This window comes from Anser brachyrhynchus (assembly GCF_964034855.1).
Source record: "Anser brachyrhynchus genome assembly, chromosome: 10".
In the NCBI taxonomy this organism is placed as follows: domain Eukaryota; kingdom Metazoa; phylum Chordata; class Aves; order Anseriformes; family Anatidae; genus Anser; species Anser brachyrhynchus.
Window position 1 is genome coordinate 4,162,993 of NC_137705.1, and position 20,382 is coordinate 4,183,374.

Here is a 20,382-nt window from a genome sequence, read left to right on the forward strand (position 1 = left end):
TCTGATCTTTTTTCCTTTTTTTTTTTAATTCTGTAAAATGTAATTTCATCCATGTTCAGGTTTCATAGCCTAGGAGGAGCCGGTCTCTTGGGAGAGGGTTATTAGATTCCATTTGCAGTAGTGGCTGTTTTCATTTGAATGTTTTTTTCCCCCATTAAGCAGTGAAAATATTTTTTTTGTTGTTTAGTGTTCCAGCATTTAACCCCTTAGCAACTTCCATCAGAAAACTAAAGGAGGAGATTTTAGTTAATTTGGAATTTACATGAAGAAGAGAAGTTACTAATAAGAAATAATTGCATATGAACAGAAACAAACCGACCACAGAAGGATTTCTGGTTGTGGAATGAGGAAATGTTGAAGGCTTTATCTTTTTCTGCATTTATCAACTGTACGTCAAATGGCATTTTCTTGAGCCTGAAGTGAATTTTTCTTTCTGGAGGCTCCCTTTGCCAAGTTACTCTGTAACTAAGAGCAGTAGGAAAAGTTCTGCTTAATTTAAAGCGATTGTTAGCTGTTAGGCAATGGTATCGCTTACATGGGCTTACACAATTGCTGTGGCTTCTGGGTGCCTGATCTTGCTCTGGGCTGCGTGTTTCCAACCTTATTTTTTCCCAATGCAGGTGTTTGTGTAGGCATACAGAGAAATAGGCTTTATGTTTTTTTTTTCAGCGGGGGAATGATGATGGGGCATAACCTTTTTGTTATTTGCGAGTCACTTTCCAGCTTGAGTGTTTTTTTGATGTGGTATAGAGCCATACAGTGAGAAGAAAGGAGAGGCAGGGGGAGGGGGCTTCTTGAGCTGTTGAGAATTACACGCATGACTGTGCCTCGAGGCTTTAGTCTTGCAGAGATTTTCTTGCTGAAGTCAGAGGCTCTGCATCCACAGAGATGTGGGAGCCGAGGGGCAGTCATCTGCCTGCAATTCTGAGACGGTGAATCAACTTAAAGTTACAAGATGGTTGTAGATAGCTGTTATTAAAGTCTCAAAGGTGGGAAGAAGGTAAAAATTAGTCATTATGATTTCTAGTGAATTACAGAAATAAAAATCTATTTCCAGGAAGAGCTGCGGTTCTGAAGTGTCTGCTGGACATTCACAAGATTTTTAGGGAGAGCGACCCTGCCTACCTCCTTAATGATCTCTTCATTACAGACTACTGCGTCTGGATTCAAAAAACCAAGTAAGTTCTGAACTTGTTATTGACGTGGGAAAGTTTTTTAGCATACTGCATGTAGGAACAAATAATCAGTAAAACCAAAATACACGCTACATCCTATAAATGGAAATGTTTTCAGTCATTTCATTTGATAACCTTGTTATCCAGGTATTCCTACAACATGGGGGAAGACATCCAGTTCATTTTTTATGTCGTGGCATCACTGGAGAAGGGAGGGAGGAGTTGCATTTTTTTTTTAAATACAGGTGTGAATTTTCATTGATTATTAATGGTTTAGGGGAAAAACAGCTTTAGGGGAATTTTCATGCCATTGCAATCCCAGGAGTAAGAGATTTTAGAGGACCTATGTAACATTTGGAAGATGGTTGGAACGAATTCGAGTTCAGCATTGAATTTACAACTTCTCATAGAATTGACAGCTTCCAATTCAGGTCAAATGCACATGCAGACCATTTAAATCTGTATGAAACAGTTGATTTATGAACTGTAGCAGGTGTACCAATTGATTATTAACACCAGAGTAAGTGTCTCAAATTTGTGTGCTGCATACTGTTGCCCCTGTAGTTGCTTGCCAGCTCACTCTGCCTGGCAATATGCTTTGGCTTCCACTTCTCTGGAGAGGAAACAGTGACTCTGCCACTTCCAGACTAAATCGGGGAATCATGGCCTTACTAATACAAATACAAAAAGTGCCATTGTCACGTTTGATAATACAGCAACATACAGATTTCCTCACAATGGTTAAACATAGTCTTTGCCTTCTAGTTCACAATTCAAGAGGAGTTTTCTGGGGGTAAAAAAAAGTCAGCGTGCAAGGTACTAGAAGTGATGAGGGGATATAGAGGGAGCTTGGTAATTCTCACGATCAGAAAGGGTAGTGTGCAAGCTGGCTTACTTTTCTTTCTAAGGTTAAAGGCCTTTTGTTCGCAACTGCTTATTGTGTACTAGATGATTCTTACTCTTCTCTATATGTTAAAAGAGATCATGCTCCTGCAGGTGACGATGCACAAAAGCAGCTACGGATGTTTCCAAAGTTTTTGATTGATGAAACCTGATTAGTTCCAAGAACAGCCAGTTCGTTCCAGATCTCCATTTCTGAGGGGTCTTTTTCACTCAGACCTTAAATACAATTATGGGGAAATTCATGTTCAGGTTGAAGTTGACTCGAAAAAGTAAATGAAAGAGAGAGTTATTTCATGATCTTTCACAAAGAAATGAGTCACAGAACAGTGATATCACTGCTGCCCATATCAGTGAATATAGTGATAAGGAAGTTAGTCAGAAAACCCAAGAATTTCTTTAAACATAGCAGAAGAAAATGTATGGTAGATATAAGTGACTGATACATTAACACATTTACTCCCAGACACATACATTATGTACCAGTTAAGCAGAACTGACAGCTTCTGGAAAGAGGGCAATTAAGCTATCTTGCTGTCATAATGACATGGCACAATAGTTGTCTGTCATTAGGAGAACAAGAGAAAGAGGAACAGTAGAAACCGTTGCCTATTTTTAGGAATGAATTTGCCTGAATCAGGAAAGCATTTAAGCATATGCTTAAGTCATTCCTGGTTCAGTTCAGCAGTGAGGCATGTGCTTGAAGTTAAGCATGTTGTAAGTGAATGGGGGCACTTTTTTTCCCCTTGTAAGTGTTGAAGGAAAGTATCGAGCCCACTTTTCACTCAGAAAATACCTAACAGATTTGGAAATGGTTGGTGAATGGTCTGGTAAGAACAAGGGTTCCAGCTCCCCAAGGTGAGTACGGTGTTGGGATGGGAGGGTGGTACACATGCCATTCCAGGGGAAGAAAGTTGTTACAGCTCTCTGATAATTGCCTCTGTGGGAAAGAGTTTTGGGAGGGGAAGGAATTTATAGGTTTCTTTAGTGGTCTTTTAATGAAATAATTTGCGTGCCCACTCGGTTTGGATACTTTCTCTGTTTTGTTTCTGAGCTATTCTTTGCTCTGTGCAAGCTTTATTAACCTCCTTTGTCTCCATTTTCTCCTCTCTATTCATATTGTAGTCCCAGGTTACCCTCAAAAATCTGTGAAGGGTTTTTCTTTTCTTCCTCTCTTTCCATGATATGTGACCCAGTCCTAGTGGAGGTTGGGGCCTCTTTGTTTAACAGTTAAAACAGATTGTAGGTTATTTTTAGTGAAGAATCTGGGCGCTTTAAAAACAGCTGGAAGCAAGATTTTTAGCTTACCTGTACTGGCAGAGAAAACTCTGGGAGTCATAGGTTTAGGAAAAAAAACTATGGCACAGGCAGAAATGCAATGGATGTATCATATGGTAGTGAGAGAATAGTCAAGATAAAGCCTTCAGGAAGAGAACCCCACAGGTAGTTACTAGCTTTTAGATTTCAGAGTGGAAACAAAACCTTATAGCCAGCAGTGTGTCAATAGTAGATTACAAATTTGGTTTGAGATCATCGTTTGGCTGTGGCTGAATTAGATGAATAAGTGAATGTGTCACTGGGCTGGCAGAAGATGATTTATTTTAAGCACAGTGTGTCTGGAATTGGAAATGATTAAGCTTCTGAATAAAAACAAATGCAGGTGGCTAATAGTCAGTTGGATATGGTGAGTACAATCCAGTTCTTTAATTCTAAGGATTTTTTGAGAAACTGACTTTATTGAGGTACTTGCTACTAAAAGTGAATTCTTGAAAATCTTAGATAATAAAAGATATTAGCAAGTATAGCTGAAGTTTCATCTTTTCTTTTGCAGTCTTAAGTTTAGTTTTACCTGCTTTTTAGATTTCTAGCTTGCTTGTGAAATTAATAATTTGTTCTATGGTATAAAATGGCATGTAAAATCATTTTAACTTCATTGTGTTTTGAAGGAAGGGAGCATGTTGCTCAGCAAAACCTACCAGAAGAGAGAAAAGTAAAGGTTAACCTGGGTAACAAAAGCTAGACAAAGACCTATGCAGGCAGCCTGTAGTAAGTCTTGGCAGGTGGTGTCAACATTTATGTTGAAAAGCCAGATGCAGCCAGATGGAAAATTGCATCTTTAACCCCTGAGGTCATAATGACATGTCATCACTTCATTTGATCCCCCTGCTAAGTGAGCTTATCATCCACCCTGCTGTCACTTCTGTTACTACTTTCATTTCCATAATAAAATTAAATTTAATTTGTCTGGTTTGCATGCTTTTCTTCTTTAGGTCAGAGCTTTTTACAAACCGCTATGATACATATGGCAGCCTCTCCAAAGTGAAGTTATAACTGAACTTGTATGACAAGTCTGAGCTTTTCTCCGTCTTTCGCACCATTCTGGTATAAAAAGCAGAGGAAGATGAGGGAGAGGAGATAGAGCTTTGGGGAACCACTGGTTGTCTCGTAGCTACATGTGGGCTGTGAAGAGCGGGGAATCAAGTGTGGGTTTATTGCAGAACAACTTCTTCCCTTCCTTTCCTTGCTGGAGGATAGTTCTGTCTGTGACCCCATAGGAGTTGTTCCCCTTACAGACAGATGTCAGAGTAGTTCACCCACTGACTCTTGCTGTGCTGAGGTTCCTTTGTGTAGCCTGATGTCTTTCTCCAGTGCTTTGTACTCAGTTTGCACCGGTCTCTATTCGTAGCTCAGCCGTGTGATGCTGCTGGCTGTAAGATCAGTGGTGAAGCGCAGGGCTGAACAGCTTCGAGTCGTGGTGCAGGCAGGCAGTTAAGTGCATGCTGTTCTGTATCCCTGTGGAAGAAAACAATTGAGCCCACGCCGATTTAAAGTATGTTTACCTAACATTTAAATACATGTTTAGGTTTAAACATATACCACTTCATTATTGGTAAACGTATGTTTCCTGTGTTCCTGAAATGGATTTGAAGCTGTTAGGGGTGCTGGCAGTTCTCCAGGGGTAGTTACACGTAGGCAGCTTTATAGTTTATACATCTCCAAAGTTCATGGGTACAAGGAATGCAGAAGAGTAAGATGTTTGATCCCAAATAATTTGCATTGTATTTTCAACAGCACTGTTTTTATCTTACCATCTCATCTCTTTTCAGGATCTGTTCTATTGCAAAAAATTCTGAAGTCGTTATTGACATTGTGTATTGCTGTAGATTTGACTCACAGTAAAGGAGATCTGTTACGTTAAGAGGGATGAGCCACTAAATTGCTTCAGCATGTCCCGTGGAACTGTGCCTGCAACTTGATTTATGACACCTGCGTACAGGCTGCTTTGGTGTGTACATGCTCTGCAGTCACACCTTCTCGTTGCAGAGTGCATATACTTACACCTACGACAAATGTAATCTTGCTAATTTTGATGACTGTAGGTATAACGTGCCAGTTCAAGCATGGACTGTTTGCTTTAGAGTAAGCTTTAAAGAACCAGGATCCCTGGTGTCATTCGTGCAGCTCTGTAGAAGCTGGTATCTTTACTGGAACTAGACTAAAGCCAACTCAATATTCCTAAACATGTTAGGTTTGCTTCTGTTGATTTGCAGGTTAGACATACCCTAAAAGATATCCTAGCTTCATAGCTCTGTTTTCCTTTTCATCTCTTTGTTATAATCAAAACCTAGTCCTTGTTACAACATAATTACCTAGTCAGAAGCCAGCAGGGAGTTGCTGCTTGATGTGTAGGGTGTGAAGTTCTCTAAATAAATGTAGGATTAATTACACTCACAGTATGTCATTGAGGTGATGAGATTGACTGTGATTGTTCAGCTCCCCTTTTCTTTTCCCTAGGCTTTGTGAATTACCGTTTTAATCAATACAGTGTATGTGGGCCTGAAGGTTTACGGGCTGCTGTTGCAAAGGCATCGAGGAATACAAGTCTTTCAGAAAAAAGTATGATCAGTGAGATTTAGGATTTTTAAGATTAGAAATGATAAAGACATTAAAGTGGGGGAATAAGGATCTCAGCCTTGGCATCATAGTTTCAGTCCACTGCTGTGGTTAAAGTTTGGTAGAGGGAAGATTTCTGTATATTGGTTCTGACCTCTTTTGTTGGCTTTAACTGATAATAAATATTTATTTTACAAGTGATCATCTGTTTATATTTGGGAAAAAAAAAAAAGGCAGCCTACTAATGTTTTTTTTCCAAACATACATTTGATAATCAGAGTGGTGCTGATAGCTTGCTGTTGGGCCCATCTAAACACACTGTACCATTGAATTGTCAAAAGCCTCTTTTCAGTTTATTTAGCTGTTTGCATAGCTGTATATGTCTGTTATTAATGTACATTAAGTTCCCTACTCTGTGGAGCATCTTACTTGTAGTACTTTCCTTTCGTTTTGTTATGTCAGCTCCCCCATATACTCCCCTGTGCTTGCTTGTAGGGCAAAGAGCGTTTAAAAGCAGATCACGTATGACAGCCCTCCTGAAAGAACTGCTTCAAGCTTCGGCTAGATTTGGGAAAATATTTTTTATAACATATAACATCTTTAAGCTTGTGTAGTCAAATATTATGGTCTTTAGGTGAATATAAAAAGCTGTACATTAAAAATTATTAGTGAAATTGATCATCTCATCTGCAGACTTAAATTTGACCCCGTTACTATTTGCTGAGATCTGGAAAACTCTGGAAGGTTGTGTAGAAACTACTTTGTGCCATTTTTGCCTCTGTTTCTTGGCATTTTTGTTTTCTTCAGTGGTTTGGACCTTTGGAAAGATCAAAATACTTTAATAGAGGAAAAACAGACCTTACAAAATCTTTCGGTCTTTGCTTTTTTGCTACTTATAGGGTTAATTTTCATGAAGTCCTGTTCTCTTTTCGTGGCTTTGCAGTGTTCCTAGGAGTAACTTACCTGTAACATCCACCTGAGGACTGTACCCTCAAATGAGGGGTGAGTGGAGTAGATCTTGTTGACTGTGCACATCTGTGATGAAAATACTAAGTTCAGAAAGGAAGATTCAGGAACAAAACTTATCCGAACAGACTGTTAAATGGTATGCTGCTAGCAAGCTAGTTTATTAAATTTGCTGCGTGTGTGTGTCTGTGTGTGTGTGGGGATCATTAGCAGAGAAGAAGTATTAATCAGTGGCTCAAAGCATTCTCATGTTAGAAGAATATGCTAATTTTCAGCTGTTAACCTCTCAGATTCAGCAGCCATGATTCAGAAGAACAAAAGCATAAGCAGTAATATATTCTGGATGAAAATCCTGTTTCTTGGTTCTGTGGGATTAAACTGATTGGTACGGTATGTTTAAAGCATTTCCTACAGTTAAGATCTTAGGAAGAATACAACTCACAGTATTGTATTTTACGTGAACTACACTTTCATGGTCAACTGCGCTCTGCTTTGGCTGTAGCGTAGGTTTTACTTACCTTCATTACTGCCCAAATTAAGCTTAGTTTATTGAAAGATACGGTAATTTCAGGTTTGATAAAATTCCAGTACTCCAAGTAGATGGTGCAGAGAAAAGCAAAATTGCTTCCACATTGCTCTAAAAGCAGCCTTGCCATTAGCATCTGCTTTTAGCGTATGCTCTCATGTAGCTGGTTATATTATTTATTAGTCAACAACCTCCTTGCCACCATTACAAAATCCCTCCTTTTGATATATCATGTAGTTAGAGAATGACATTTTTCACTATCCTCCTTGAGTGGTATTGTTATTTGGATACACTGAAGCCCCTTAATTCCCCCCCACACTCCATGTAAAACAAAACAACTTGTTGGACTGTGGGTATTGTTCTTTGAAGGTTATTCTTTCCTTTGCTGTTTCCGCTTCATATTGCAGTCCATGCAGGTACCAGGGATAAAATAAATCTTGGTGCGCTGGATTGTGATTGCACTTTTTCAATGAATGAAGTAAGAAAGCTGTTTCATCTGGTTTCGTAGACTTCACCCTTACTATCCTGCGATGCCTTGCAGTAGTAGCTCACGATTACAAGCCTCTGTTACTGTATTTCCTTCTTAGCGGGCTTTGTAAGCTGGCATTACTATTGCTGGCAGCTAGTTCAGCATGCAGACTGCGTTTGCTTACTGCTTGAAGTAATCGTGCTGCTTTAGGTTTGCTTTTCCACCACTTCTTTGGTGGCCTGTAGTAGTGTGTTAACTTTCAGATGTTTCAGCTGGTTTTCAAAGTTTTACCAGTAATGGGAGTGGCTGCTTCAAACGGTATCCTGGCAGGCTCTTGAGGTTCATTTTATGCCTGTTTCAGTTTACGTACCACTGACCTTTGGAGTAACTGATGTGTCAGTATTCTAGGAAATACTGGAAAAAGGAAAAAACTGGGAAGGGACAGCATTTTTTGTTTCTTTATGAAATGGAGATCATCCATTGTCTTCAGAGTCTTTGTCTGAGTACTGGCTGATATCTTAAGCAATCTGTAAGAAAATACAGTGTATGTCTCTTTTAGATAAAATTTCTGGTGACATTTAAAATTGTTCTTTTTTTAAAGTAGGGAATAATGATTTGAACAGATGAGTTGCACAGACTGACCCAGATTGGCAACATATGCTTATTTGAACAACATGCATTTTAATACAATCAAGTATAAGATGGCACATTTACAATAAGAGATTGTAGATCATGGTTATGAATTGAAGAGCATAAGACAGTTGAGGGCAGGAAAAATTGCTTGGGTCATGCTTGAGAACAGTTTGAACTTGAGTACCTATTCATCTCTCAGTAGGTAAGAGCGTGCGTACGGTGTTTCACTGAAGAAGCAGAATGGAATTGTTTAGGAGAAAAGTGGCACAACCTCAGACTGCATCATTTGTGAGCCTGCTAACAAACCGAGTAATTCTAGTGTCTACTTTTAAAAAATGTTGAAAATTGGAGAGAGTTACGGGAGAAAAAGCTCCATGAATGTGCATGTCTGAATGACCTATGTTATGGCAAGAAACTGGAAAACCTTAGTGGGTCATTCCTAAGAAAGATTGATTTTTTTACATGTCTGCAAGTATGCTGGGGCAGAGATTCGTTGTTTAGCCATTGTGTAATACAAGAGCAACAAAAAATTACAACTAAAAATCCATCTAATTGAATGTGAAACAGGAAAAATTCAGACCAGCAATATGTTGACTTGCCTCATTCTCCCTAGGTTGTTGGGTGATTTTTGTACTGTTTTATCTGTTTCCATCAAGACAGCATAACTCATGGTTTGTACCTCAAGGCTCAAATACTGGCTATGGATATGGTGCAGAAAGTATTTGAGATTCTTCACAATTTGTTACTAAAATAGGCTTTTCTAGTCTTTTTTTTTTAAAGGGAAATGCTATCATTTGGCACTTAGACCTTAGATAAGGGCTTACCAGTTTATCAGAGTGCACGGGCTGTTGGTGCCTGAATTTGGTAGAGAACCCAAATTTTATTTATTTCCATGCCAAGTCATCTGCTTTTAATCCTTAGATCACAGTTCTTTGATTTAAAAATAGTAACTAAGAATTTGCAGGCACATTATGTGTTTGTCTCATCTTTCACTATTTTGATGTATGTTTTTAATATAGTTTCTCTTTGTTTACTGTCATCCTGAGCTGCCATGCTTCTCATTAAATATTGCATCTTATTTAAGGCCCGAGGTGTCGCTTCAATTGTCTGTAGAGCAGTAGGTGTACATGGAGCACTTTGTAAATAACAATACCCAAGTAATGTAATATACTGACTTAAGAGGCTTAAAGCAAAACAGTGTTTGCCCTAAAGGCTGAAAAATGTGATAGACAGGTGGGTATAATGCCAGAAATTTCCCTTTATATATGTTTTAGCAAGCCCTGTAAAGCATGGATTTCTAACAAGGGATTTAATCTCTCCTCCCAGCTGCTAGCTGCAGTTTCCTTTGATGTTTTCCTCTCCTTTCCTCTCTTGTTTTTTTTCCCCTATTTATTCCATCGCTTTTCTATAGCTCGTATTCCTTCAGGCTGTGTCTGCATGCACCTTGCTGTGGGTAGAGAAGGGAAAGAAGAAAGCCATTTTTTCCCCCTCAGGCCACTGCTTTGATTTCCCAAAGTTGTTGGGAGGCAGCTCCTGTCTGCCTGCCGAAGGGTCAGCGCTCGGTGCCACGTCTCTGCAGTCAGCACATCTCAGCTGGCTTCTGCTCCGACGGGGGAAGGACGGGCTCGTGTAGTTGTTGCCTTTCTGAGCAGGTGGAGCGTGCAGCTGTGATCAAAGCGGGGAGCCGATGAGCAGCCTGATAATGCCTTCCTGTTGTGTTTTCAGCCCTGTCAGTGTTTTGCCTCGGTCTCTTCCGCCCACTCCCACCCCTCGCGGTGATTCCCCTGTAAATCTCAAGACCAAACAGCGATGGCACGAGAGAAACCATGCTGAAGGAGCTGGGATGATCATTTAGCTTGGGGCCTGCCCCCACCATTCCGTGGGGACTCCTTCCCGCAAGGACCGCGGCTGCGGGCTGCACGATGGCCTGCAGGCCTTCGTGTCGTGGTGGGGAGCCAGGTGTGTGGCCATCTCGGTGGGACGCAGCCTCATCGTCACCAAAAGGTGTAGGAGGGGTGATCCTGCCCTAGGGCAGCCCATACGAGGTGCCCTGCAAGCACGGGGTGTTGGCAGAGGAGACAAGAGGAGGCCGTAGTGAGATACTAGATTGTGAGAGGCCACGGTGAAGCCCAAGCTACAGGTAACAGCAATTAAGAAATTTACAAGTGAGATGATGCTGATGTAGAACAAGTGTCAGCGTTTTGTTTCTGTCACACAGCCAACACTTGCTATCCCATCTTAAAATCTGTTCCTTTCTCTGTGTCTGTTCTGTGTCGAGTTCCTATTAATCTTGCGTTATTTTATTTACCATATAGAACTTTGGAAGCCGCGCAGTTGCTGGATGTTTAGGCTGGTTGCAACTTATTGAAGCTATTTTGGCAACACTGAGCTGTTTCTAAACTCAGTTAAAGCATTCTTAAAACATAAACACTGTTCAGTTTCTTTTTATAGTCCAGTATTAATTTTAAGTCTGTTTTTTCTTCTGAATATTTTCGTAGCATCATATACATAAGCTGTCCTTGATTTCTTTTATAATCTATGATATGTTTAGTTTCAACTTATCAAAAGACCAAGTAATGAAAGTAAAATGTTACACTGGAAAGCTTCATCTTTTTTTTAAATATTTATAAATGTGAAGTTCAGCTCATACAGTATTTAGATTCTTTATGAAAGAAATGCTGTGGAACTACAGAATAAATATGGAGGGAAAGTCACTTGAAATACTCAGATTTATTAACATAAAGAAGTCACTTAAATTGAAATGATGGTGCTGCGTTTTATATTTGATTTATGTTTAACAGACTGTAATACTTTAAGCTCTGTAGATAGCAGTTCGTGTTTACAAGACTGCGAGTTGGCTCCCAGTGTAAGTATATCGCTCTTAGCTCAGAATTCAGGCAATGCCCTTTGGAAGCCAGAGTTGCAGGATGAAAGCATTTTCTATTGCCCATAAGCCCGTTGGATTCTTCCACGTCAGCCTTTGTTTTATGCTCAGGACTTCTGTTTGTCACCTGAAGACACGCGGTGGGTTTCTCTTGTCTCTTCTCCCTTGTAAAGGGAGACGTATTTTCCAGACTTCTTCCTGACCCAGTGCTCCCATTTTTATGGCGTGATTTTCTTATCTTTAAGGTAAAGATTCAGTGAGCAGCCAATACGTTTCCAGTCTCCACTTTGTCTGAGGTCTACAAAGGAGGAAGGGAGGAAAAAAAGTTCTGTAAACTTTGTACAAATCCTGTCCTTGTGCCCTCATTTCGTCTTATCCCTTGACACCTCCATGAGGCAAGAGGCAGCAGCTGGTCTGAGCGCTGGTGGGCTGGTTGGTACAAGCAGTTGGTATGTGCACGCTGTGGTCTCCAACCAACCCAGTACACCATGGTTGTGTTCTGCCTGCCTTTTCTCATGGGGCTGTCTATTTCTGATCTATTTCTGCTTATTTTCATGAAACATGCAGGACTTCAAAGATCTTTTTCAACCTGTAGTTACTCTTAAATTTGATTGAAGTTGCCTGTTATTTCCAAAATTTGTTATAAAGGAAATAATTAACAGTAGGTATAGAGATAGTATAACTGTGTAGGCCGAAATTATTTAGGCTAAAAATCAGAATCCATTCTCTTGAGAAATGGAAAGAATGAATTCTTACCTGCACTTGCATGAGATACCCTGAATAGACTGGGCGCGTTATTTTAGCAGCTGGCTTTTCATAAGGATGTTTATAAACTATGTGGTTTTCAGTGCTGTGTTCTGGAGACTCTTTTTTTTTAACCTATAAAGATAGTGGTTAGTCTAGTACTAAACCGTGTGAACAGATGTTGCATTATTTGTGTTGTGTTTACACTCATCTGTCTTTCTTTTGCTGTAGATAATGTAGAAGATTAGTTAAAGTTTAGGTCAATTTTTAGCCGAGTCCTGAAGAAAATGGTCCTCCTTCACAAACACATTAAAGTCAGCTTTGTTCTTAGGTTAGCTTTGGTACGCATTGATCAGAGTTAATGAGATTTTAATGGGGTTATTTATTGGTTCTGCCTCTTACTATAAAATATGTAATAAACTAAGTGCACAGAACTGGTGAATGGTGCTGCTTGAGTTTTATCTCACTGCCTGTTAACGATACTACCTTCTCTGTGATTCTTTCAGATCTCCTAAGTCAGGTGGGGTTATGATTGGCCACCTCTCAGATGGTATATCTCAGGAAAACAGATAAAATAACAGTAAAGGTTGGAAAGAGCAACTTAGTAGATGTTGTCTATTCCATAAAGGAATGGCTTCCTGTTTTACTGGTACAGTAAGAGGAATTTTGTGGGTAGATATGCCGTTCTTGAAGAAAGAAATGTAAAATTTTAGACTTCTGAACTTCTCTGCTCGTTAGGAACCTAAGGTATTGTCTGTGTATGGAGAGAGAGAAAAATAGTATCTGTATTCTTCCGAATGAGTGCATTTCCTTTCCAAGAAAGGGTTGCCCTTTGGCTCAGTTAATGTGTATTTTTCTTTTCCACTTCATGCCTCAGACTTCAGGGTAGTGTTGTTCTGCTTCGTTAAAGTTTTAGCTCTATTTCACAGTAGAGACCGGTTGTGTTCCCAGAACTGGATAAAATCTGTGTATAGTTCCCCAAGCCTGTGGTAAATTGGGGTAAAGGGGTATGTAAGGTAGTTTTCAGTAAAAACCATGTAAAGTTAGAGATTGTTCTTGCAGTTCCTAATAGAACAGAGTGTGCAGATAAGCAAGCTGTTTGTCACTGTTTAAAATTTACCAAGACTACAGACTGCTGTGAATTACTTTCAGAGCTTAGTTTGGAGGGGCGGGGAGGGGGGGGCTCACTCTTCGTGTATGTGTTACTACTGCCAGCAAATAAACACTGAAAAGTCTGGGCTAATTCTGAGCTTGCTTTTTCAGAACCATTTCTCTTTGGTTGGAGGTCACTGCATCGAGGATAAGTTGAAACACTCATTAGGAATAACCTTGAAAGTGGAATAAAATGTGGTGAAATACAGTGTCTCATATAAAACATGATAAAAGGTATAATTGAGTCAGAGACTCTTATCTCCACGCCGATTCCGAGGCTTTAGGAGTAGTTTTGGCAAATGGATGGTGTGCTTAGTGTGAGGAGTTTCTTATGATCGCAGCTAAGTGTCCGTTTGTAAGGATTATGTTCCTGGACTGGAGGATTTTTTTATCTAATCTCATTGTTTGACCATTTATGCTTTTTTGTGCATGTTGACTCTAGGTGTTTCTACATTAATGAAGTCTGCCTTTGCATTCAATGACATTTTTGTTATTGCTTTTGTGTTTTGCAGTCAGGGTCAATCAAACCTAGACTTCTTCATATCTTGAATATTTTATTAAAATCAAATCTTCTTTCAGTTCTCTATCATGAGAATTAAATCACTTTGTTTTTCTTATTAGCTGTTTGTTTTTCAAGTGTGGAGGGATGTTCGACTTTAGTTGGGTTTCTAGGGGAAGCATGCTACTCTTGGCCCAAAGCCCTGAAGTTTTAGTCCCGTTAGGGTAATTCAGGAGTGTGTCTCCCTCTCCCACCTCATCATCCACCCCTGGATGTCAGAGTATGCTTTTCCAGTGACTTACCGCGTTACATAAAAGGGTGAGCTCAGTTACCATCTTCAAGACATTCCCTGAAGATCACCACTTTGGTTGCTGAAGCAGCTGTGCAGGCTGGATGGAAGCTGATATCTAAATTTTAGGTGGAGGAACAACACATTTTCTTCTCAAGTGTACGTAAGAATAGCTGGGTGCTTGGTCAGCTGTGTCACTCTTGTATGAACTTTATTTTTGATGTGGTCAGCTGTAACTTACCGAGTCCTCTGCATCAAAGGAACTTCAGGAGTAGATTTGCTGCCTTAGGGAGGTGAATTTTCATCCAGATCATGGCAAAATTCCTGTAGGAAATCCATGTTGGCATTATCAATGGGCTGAACGTTGAACAAGGTCTCTTCATACCCCTTGTGTAGCCACGTAAGCCAAATAGGGCTTGGAAGACAGCGATAGATGGAATCTGGAGAGACCCCCTATGGGCAGGAAAAGGGCCAAGCTGCAGGGTCTGCAGCTTCGGCACCAGCTGACCAGTGACCAGAAGCAGCAGGTACGTTGGATGGCAGCCTGTCCTCTGCCGCTGGGGCAAGGCAGAGTTCCCTTATCCCTCAGAGCTTACCCAGTGTTCAATGTCGTGCAGATACTTGCACCTAGGTGCCCTCTATCTGAGCTGCTGGGGCTCTTCTTGGGTTTATATCCGGTGATGCCTGAGATAGTATTAACTCTAGGGTTGTTCTGATACTTACGGTGCCTCTAGCTAACAAGAAATTGTGGGAAACGGTAAGCAGTGCTGCCAGGTCTGTCATCTGAACACCTTTAAAGTGGTTGTACTGGCTGGGCATGCTGCTTGTTATCTTATCTGTTGTATCTGAGAAAAAGGATGTCTCTGAGGCTTTCTCTCCTAAGTCTGAATTTTGCCAGGCCTTGTCAGGAGAGAGAATTTAAATATAGACTGATAGACTGATATAGACTGATCTCCTTAAACTCAGTAGCTTCTCGTGGAGCCATCCCAGCATATGGAGGAGGTTGGAAGACCCGGCAGACGGGAAGCCTTTAGCTTAACGCAGCAGCTTTGCTGTTAGATGAATCCTAGGTGTCCAGAGCTCCTGTCGAGTGGAGATGAGTTATTTAACTGCCCTTTTTATATCTGTCAGTCCTGCTGGCTGGCACAGCATGCTGCTAGTTTGTCTTTGAATGCATCTCAAGGAACTGTAGGCCTACAGGGGGATGGCTGCTTAGCAATCAGACAGAGCTGCTCTCTTACTTGGTGGAGCCTACAACACTGCAAAGGCAAGTCTGCACTTGAAGTATCTACTATTTCTTTGAGAGTTGTTTATCTTGCCTGTAAGGCTTAAATATAATTAATGGAAATTGTTCTGCATTTAAAACGGGGCTTGTCGGCTCTGTAGAGCCAAGTTAGAGCATTGCTAGGGACTGATGCCCATTGTAACGCAATTAACAGGCCCAAGCCACATTTGAACAGCCTCATACAACAGGACTTGAGTTATAAATCTCGGTTCCAAGACCAGTTAGGTCGCATTCAAACACCAGGCTGGTAACCAAAGCTGTTGTCAGTGTTTTTGATATACAGGTTCCCATGCTTTCTTGCTTTTGAGCTATTCTTGCCCAAGTATGACACAATCTGCCATGACTTTGTGCTCTGTGCGCTAACTTGATTGTGATTGAGCAGGGGGAGACAAAAAAGAAAATTCCGTTGTTATAGTTTTGCTATCTGTTATACCTAGTTTACACCACAAACTTCAGAAAAGTGGCTGTTTGTATACATCTGTAAAATGCAAAACCAGGCTTATGATTCAGTAGAAATAATTTTTCTATTGTTTACAAAAACAGGAGCAAGCTAAAGCTTGTACCAGTACAAGAAGACACTCTTCGTTCCGTAGTGAAACATTGCTGACTCCTGTTTTTAAAGGCTGTCATGCCAATTTGACTATTTACTCCTATGTTTGCAAATAGTTTGCCCAGCATTTTAGGTATGCAACTCACAATGCTGTGATCGAGAATGCAGTGCCACACGTCATGTAGAATGAGGAGTAGAATGCTGATTTTCATATTTTTCAAGTTCTTTGTTTTCTTGTTTGTTTGTTTTAAGATAGCCGAACTGCTAAACCAAGAGATTTGGATGCAAGGCAGATACCAGGCAGATGGAAAGGCCTGGCCCATTAACACTTTTTCTTTAAACCTTTTCCTTTCGTAGTGCTGTTTCTGACTGATGAGCATATTATACAGAAGCACTTTTTTTTTTTTACTTAATGTTTGGTGAATACTTGCTTGTTTTTTGTCCCCAAACAGAAAACTGTTTGGGGATCTTAAGTCTGGGTGTATCCCCCCCAAGTCCTGTGGTCTTCACCTGCTGTGGCTAGGCTAACTCTGGTAGGTTACCTTTCCTTCCAGCTAACATTAAACGTCCCTGCAAAAAAATCAAGTCCCTGCAGTATGTCTTCCTCTGCGAGAGTCCGTCGGGCTGTAGCTGAGGAAGTCACGTCCTGCTTCCCAGACACCCCTCGTGTCACCGGGCGCTGCACTCAGTCCCCAAGTGCTCTCACCTCTCCCGGTGATCATCCTGAATGATCAGCACTACAGGAGGTGTGGAAGGGAGGGAAATGTAGGAAAAACCATCTCTGTTTTCTGAAAGGCCGCTGAGGCAGGAAGTACTCTTACAGTTCCTATACACCGGTGTTACTGTAGACTGTAGCTTATTCGAACTTACAGTTTTGTCTGTTGATTGGACCTTTAGATTGCCATCCTACACCCAGCTTTCCCTTCCCTGCTGCCATAATCCTCTTTTTTTTCCTGTTTTATCTATCTCCCTTTATTTACTAAATCTCCTTCGATTCTTTGTTCTTTTCACCCCAGTTTTACTCTTTTATAATCTGAGATCTGTGGAACAGCATCTATTGTTTCTTTTAGGCAAACTTTCCTGCTGCCTAGGCAAGGATTACAGTACTTCTGTCATGAAATTTGAATTTCAGACTAAATGGACAAGACCTGAGATGCCTCTGTTGTTACCTGTTTCTTGAAGCTGTACGTTAAACAAAACATGCAACTGATCAGCTTAACCTGTAATTAAGCATTTTCCTTAAGCAACTGACGTCTTGATAACTAATAATTATCTTGTGTAGCACCTTTAAAGCTTATTATGCAGGTTTATGTAAGAACACTATTACCATAATAATAAGATATCATTACCACAATGTGCATACGGAATGAGCATGTCTTAAAGTAATCATGCGATTCCATTAATCATACTTGAGAAAATTAAAGTATTTGCTGTTTAATCTCTAAAATGCTACTCAAAAGATTTTGGAAACAGCAGGACCTATTTACTGCAAGTCTCTCACACATCGTATCTCACTTCTGGTGTCTCACTTCTGTTTCCTGAATTGTTCCTTATCTTTCAGCCAGGGAAACTGTCAGCTCAGAGACCCACAGTATCCCTTGAAAGCATTTCCATGCTCTGATTTTTAAGCCGTTTCCCTTGTTTTTTGTCCACAGAGTACTGCCACCTTTTCTTAACGCTGATGTGAAATGCACTCCTGAAATTCAGATCTCCTTGAAATAAGATAATTCCCTTAAACAAGATGGACTGATAGCTAATTGCAGTTCTGTCAGTCCCTTGTACAGGAAAAGTGTGAGGAGGGAATGACACAATGCTGCTGTTTGAGTGCCTTGTCTTTTTTAATGTAAAAGATTGGAAAGTTGGGGAGTGGGGTTTGCAGCTTTTATATATAAATTTGTCAAGAGCATGATGGTTTGAATTTATTTTTCCTATTTGAAAGGTTGAGCTCTGTAGGCTTTCCATTTTTTTCTGGAAGAGACTCGATGACCAGAGTAAAAGTTGTGAGGAAGCATTTCATCTGCTAAGAAATCTGAGTAACTGAAAAGATAACTTCATTCATGCTCTTTTAAATCCAGTTAAAATCAAATATCCGATGCAGCTAAGAGCTAAAAAATAGTAGTGGGGCTTTGAGTAACCTGATCTATAGAAGGTGGCTCTGCCCGTGGCAGGGGGTTGTAACTAGACGATCCTTAAGGTCCTTTCCAAGCCAAATCATTCTGTGTTTTCTATGAAAATATTTTTGTAGGCTTTTCATGGCTTACCAGAAGACTCCTATTCTGGTTGGTGTAATGGGATTCTTGGGTTGGTGGCGGTGCAGTTAGAAAAGGTGGTGCAGGTCTGCATGAAGTCTGCACCGTTTCTTTTTTCTGAAACATGCTCTGGGACCTTGTGCATTGCGTTGGCCATCACGCTGCTCCCTGGGACCCTGTGGGAGAGAACTGAGGTAAGGCAGATCTGGGGAGCAGGAGGATGGGTGGAATTTTGGCCTTTTGCAGGCATTTACTCATTCAAGCAGAATATCGATTTGTGAGGTTGAATCAATGGCATGTTCTGGTTGTCTGTTGTAAAGATAAAAAGCATCTCCTCTTTCAGTAGTTCTTGCAGAACTTTTGAGGAAAAAGGAGTACACGTGAGTCTGGAAGCCACAGCTGTTTTATGACTTAATTATCATTATTTTGTAGTCTACTTTGATCACTCAGGAGGAATTAAAGCGAGATGTTCAGAAGAATGCCTTTTGCAGTTTTACATTGTCCAGTAAGACAGATGTTCACCGCTGTCAGGCACCAGCATTTTCATTCATTCTCTTTGAATTCATTGATAAAAACGCATGTGCGTGTAGAGTGCTGAAAAACCTGCTGCTTTAGAGGGGCCATTCTTCTATCTGTCAGTGGTACCACACATCTAATTTAGTAAAATAATGTGTGTTGAATAAAATGAGCATATCGCTGTATATTTTCTTTTTACCACTTGTCATTGGTAATCTGGAGCACAGTGAAGTATTAATGTAAAAACGTACATGATGCCATACATCTCCTTAATACTTGACTCGGTTATGTGGCATATTCCTTTGTCCGAAGTGTTAACTGCATTATAAGAAAATACTAAAAAAGGAGGAAGGAGTTTTTAAGGAAGTGATTTCAAGGGCAGAACATCTTGGAGGAAGAATATGCAGGAAAAATTAGAATAGCAGAAATAAGTAAAAGCCAAAGAATACCTAGAGATACCTACAGGGCTGGGAAACAGTGACAGACATGATAGAAAAGGTGTGTGGATATACAAGACCTGAAAAATTGATTTTCTATCTGTAATGCCAGTAGTAAAACAGGTAGTGAGACTGGGGTTGCTGGAGTTGAAGATGTGTCACCAGAGGAAACTATGCGTCAATGAAATTATAAGGAACCACGTATTCTCTGTCACGATGCAAGGAAAACAATATTCTCTGTAACAACACAACTTGAGGTTGTGGGGCTTGTTGTGTTCCTGTGGACAGTCAGGTAGTAGGACAGAAGTAAGTGTGCCTTCATGTTGTTAACAGCTCTTACAGTGGGAGGAGGCACATACACAAGTACGTGCCTGAAGTTAGGAGGAAGGACATGTTTCAGAAGCAAAGGAGAAAAATGCTTTCTGAAAGGGATGTAAACTCCTGCGACTTAGAGCGTAACCCAGCTTCTCACCGGTGTGTTCAGGAAACAAATTTCCCTGCAAGCCAGTTATTCCTGTACAACTTACTGCCGGGCCTCACGAACCTTTCTGTGCATCACTTGGGGTTTCTTTCTGCCTTTCTTTTTACTTAAGGAGTAAGTAAAATGTTTCCTCTGTTACAAAGTAGGCAACTTCTCAGATCCTCTGGAACTTAAATAAATAAATAAATAATCAAGTTCTTGATTTTTTTTAAAAAAAAAAGAAGTATTTTACCTAAATAAATTTGGGCAATGTTAAGTAAGCAGCTTTTTAAAATTTGAAACCCGTGTTTACATTGGAGGCTGTTTGGATTTGTGATTTAACTTTTAGCTTTGGAGTTAAAAGTCCTAAAAATATCATTTTTCTGTTGCTTCTGTTATTTCCTGTAAACACTTAATTCTTGGTTTTCTACTGTGTGGGTTGAGCAAAGGAAGGTTGGTGGATTTCATTCCAAGTTCAGCTTTTAAACGTTGCGCTGTGCCTAAAAACGTGTAAGAAGCTGCATTAAATTTCCCTTCCCCCAATTTTAAATCCAATTCCTTTAGGAGCGGGGGAAAAAAAAAAATGAAGAGTCTATGTTATACTGAGTAATTATCCCCCCTGGGAAATAGAATATAAAGATCTTTAAAATCATTCAGCTGAGAGAACAAGCACTTTAACTTGTGCCTCGCAGGAGTCATGTATTACATTATCAGCTGCTTGCTCCGGTGTCAGCGTGTCGTGCCTTGCAGGTTA

The 20,382-nt window shown here is 40.3% G+C and overlaps 1 protein-coding gene across 4 annotated transcripts in view; it reads left to right on the plus strand.

Annotated features, from left to right (window-relative positions):
• The window catches only part of SHQ1 (SHQ1, H/ACA ribonucleoprotein assembly factor), a 47,524-nt gene that overhangs the window by 24,117 nt on the left and 3,025 nt on the right, over positions 1-20,382 (plus strand). For 3 of the 4 annotated variants that reach the window (XM_080606978.1, XM_080606981.1, XM_080606979.1), the window contains exons 12-13: positions 1,058-1,178; positions 2,829-2,933. In XM_080606978.1, coding sequence (XP_080463104.1) covers positions 1,058-1,178; positions 2,829-2,933 — 226 coding nt within the window. The remainder of the gene's footprint in view (positions 1-1,057; positions 1,179-2,828; positions 2,934-20,382) is intronic. The other variant, XM_080606980.1, reaches the window with a different exon arrangement.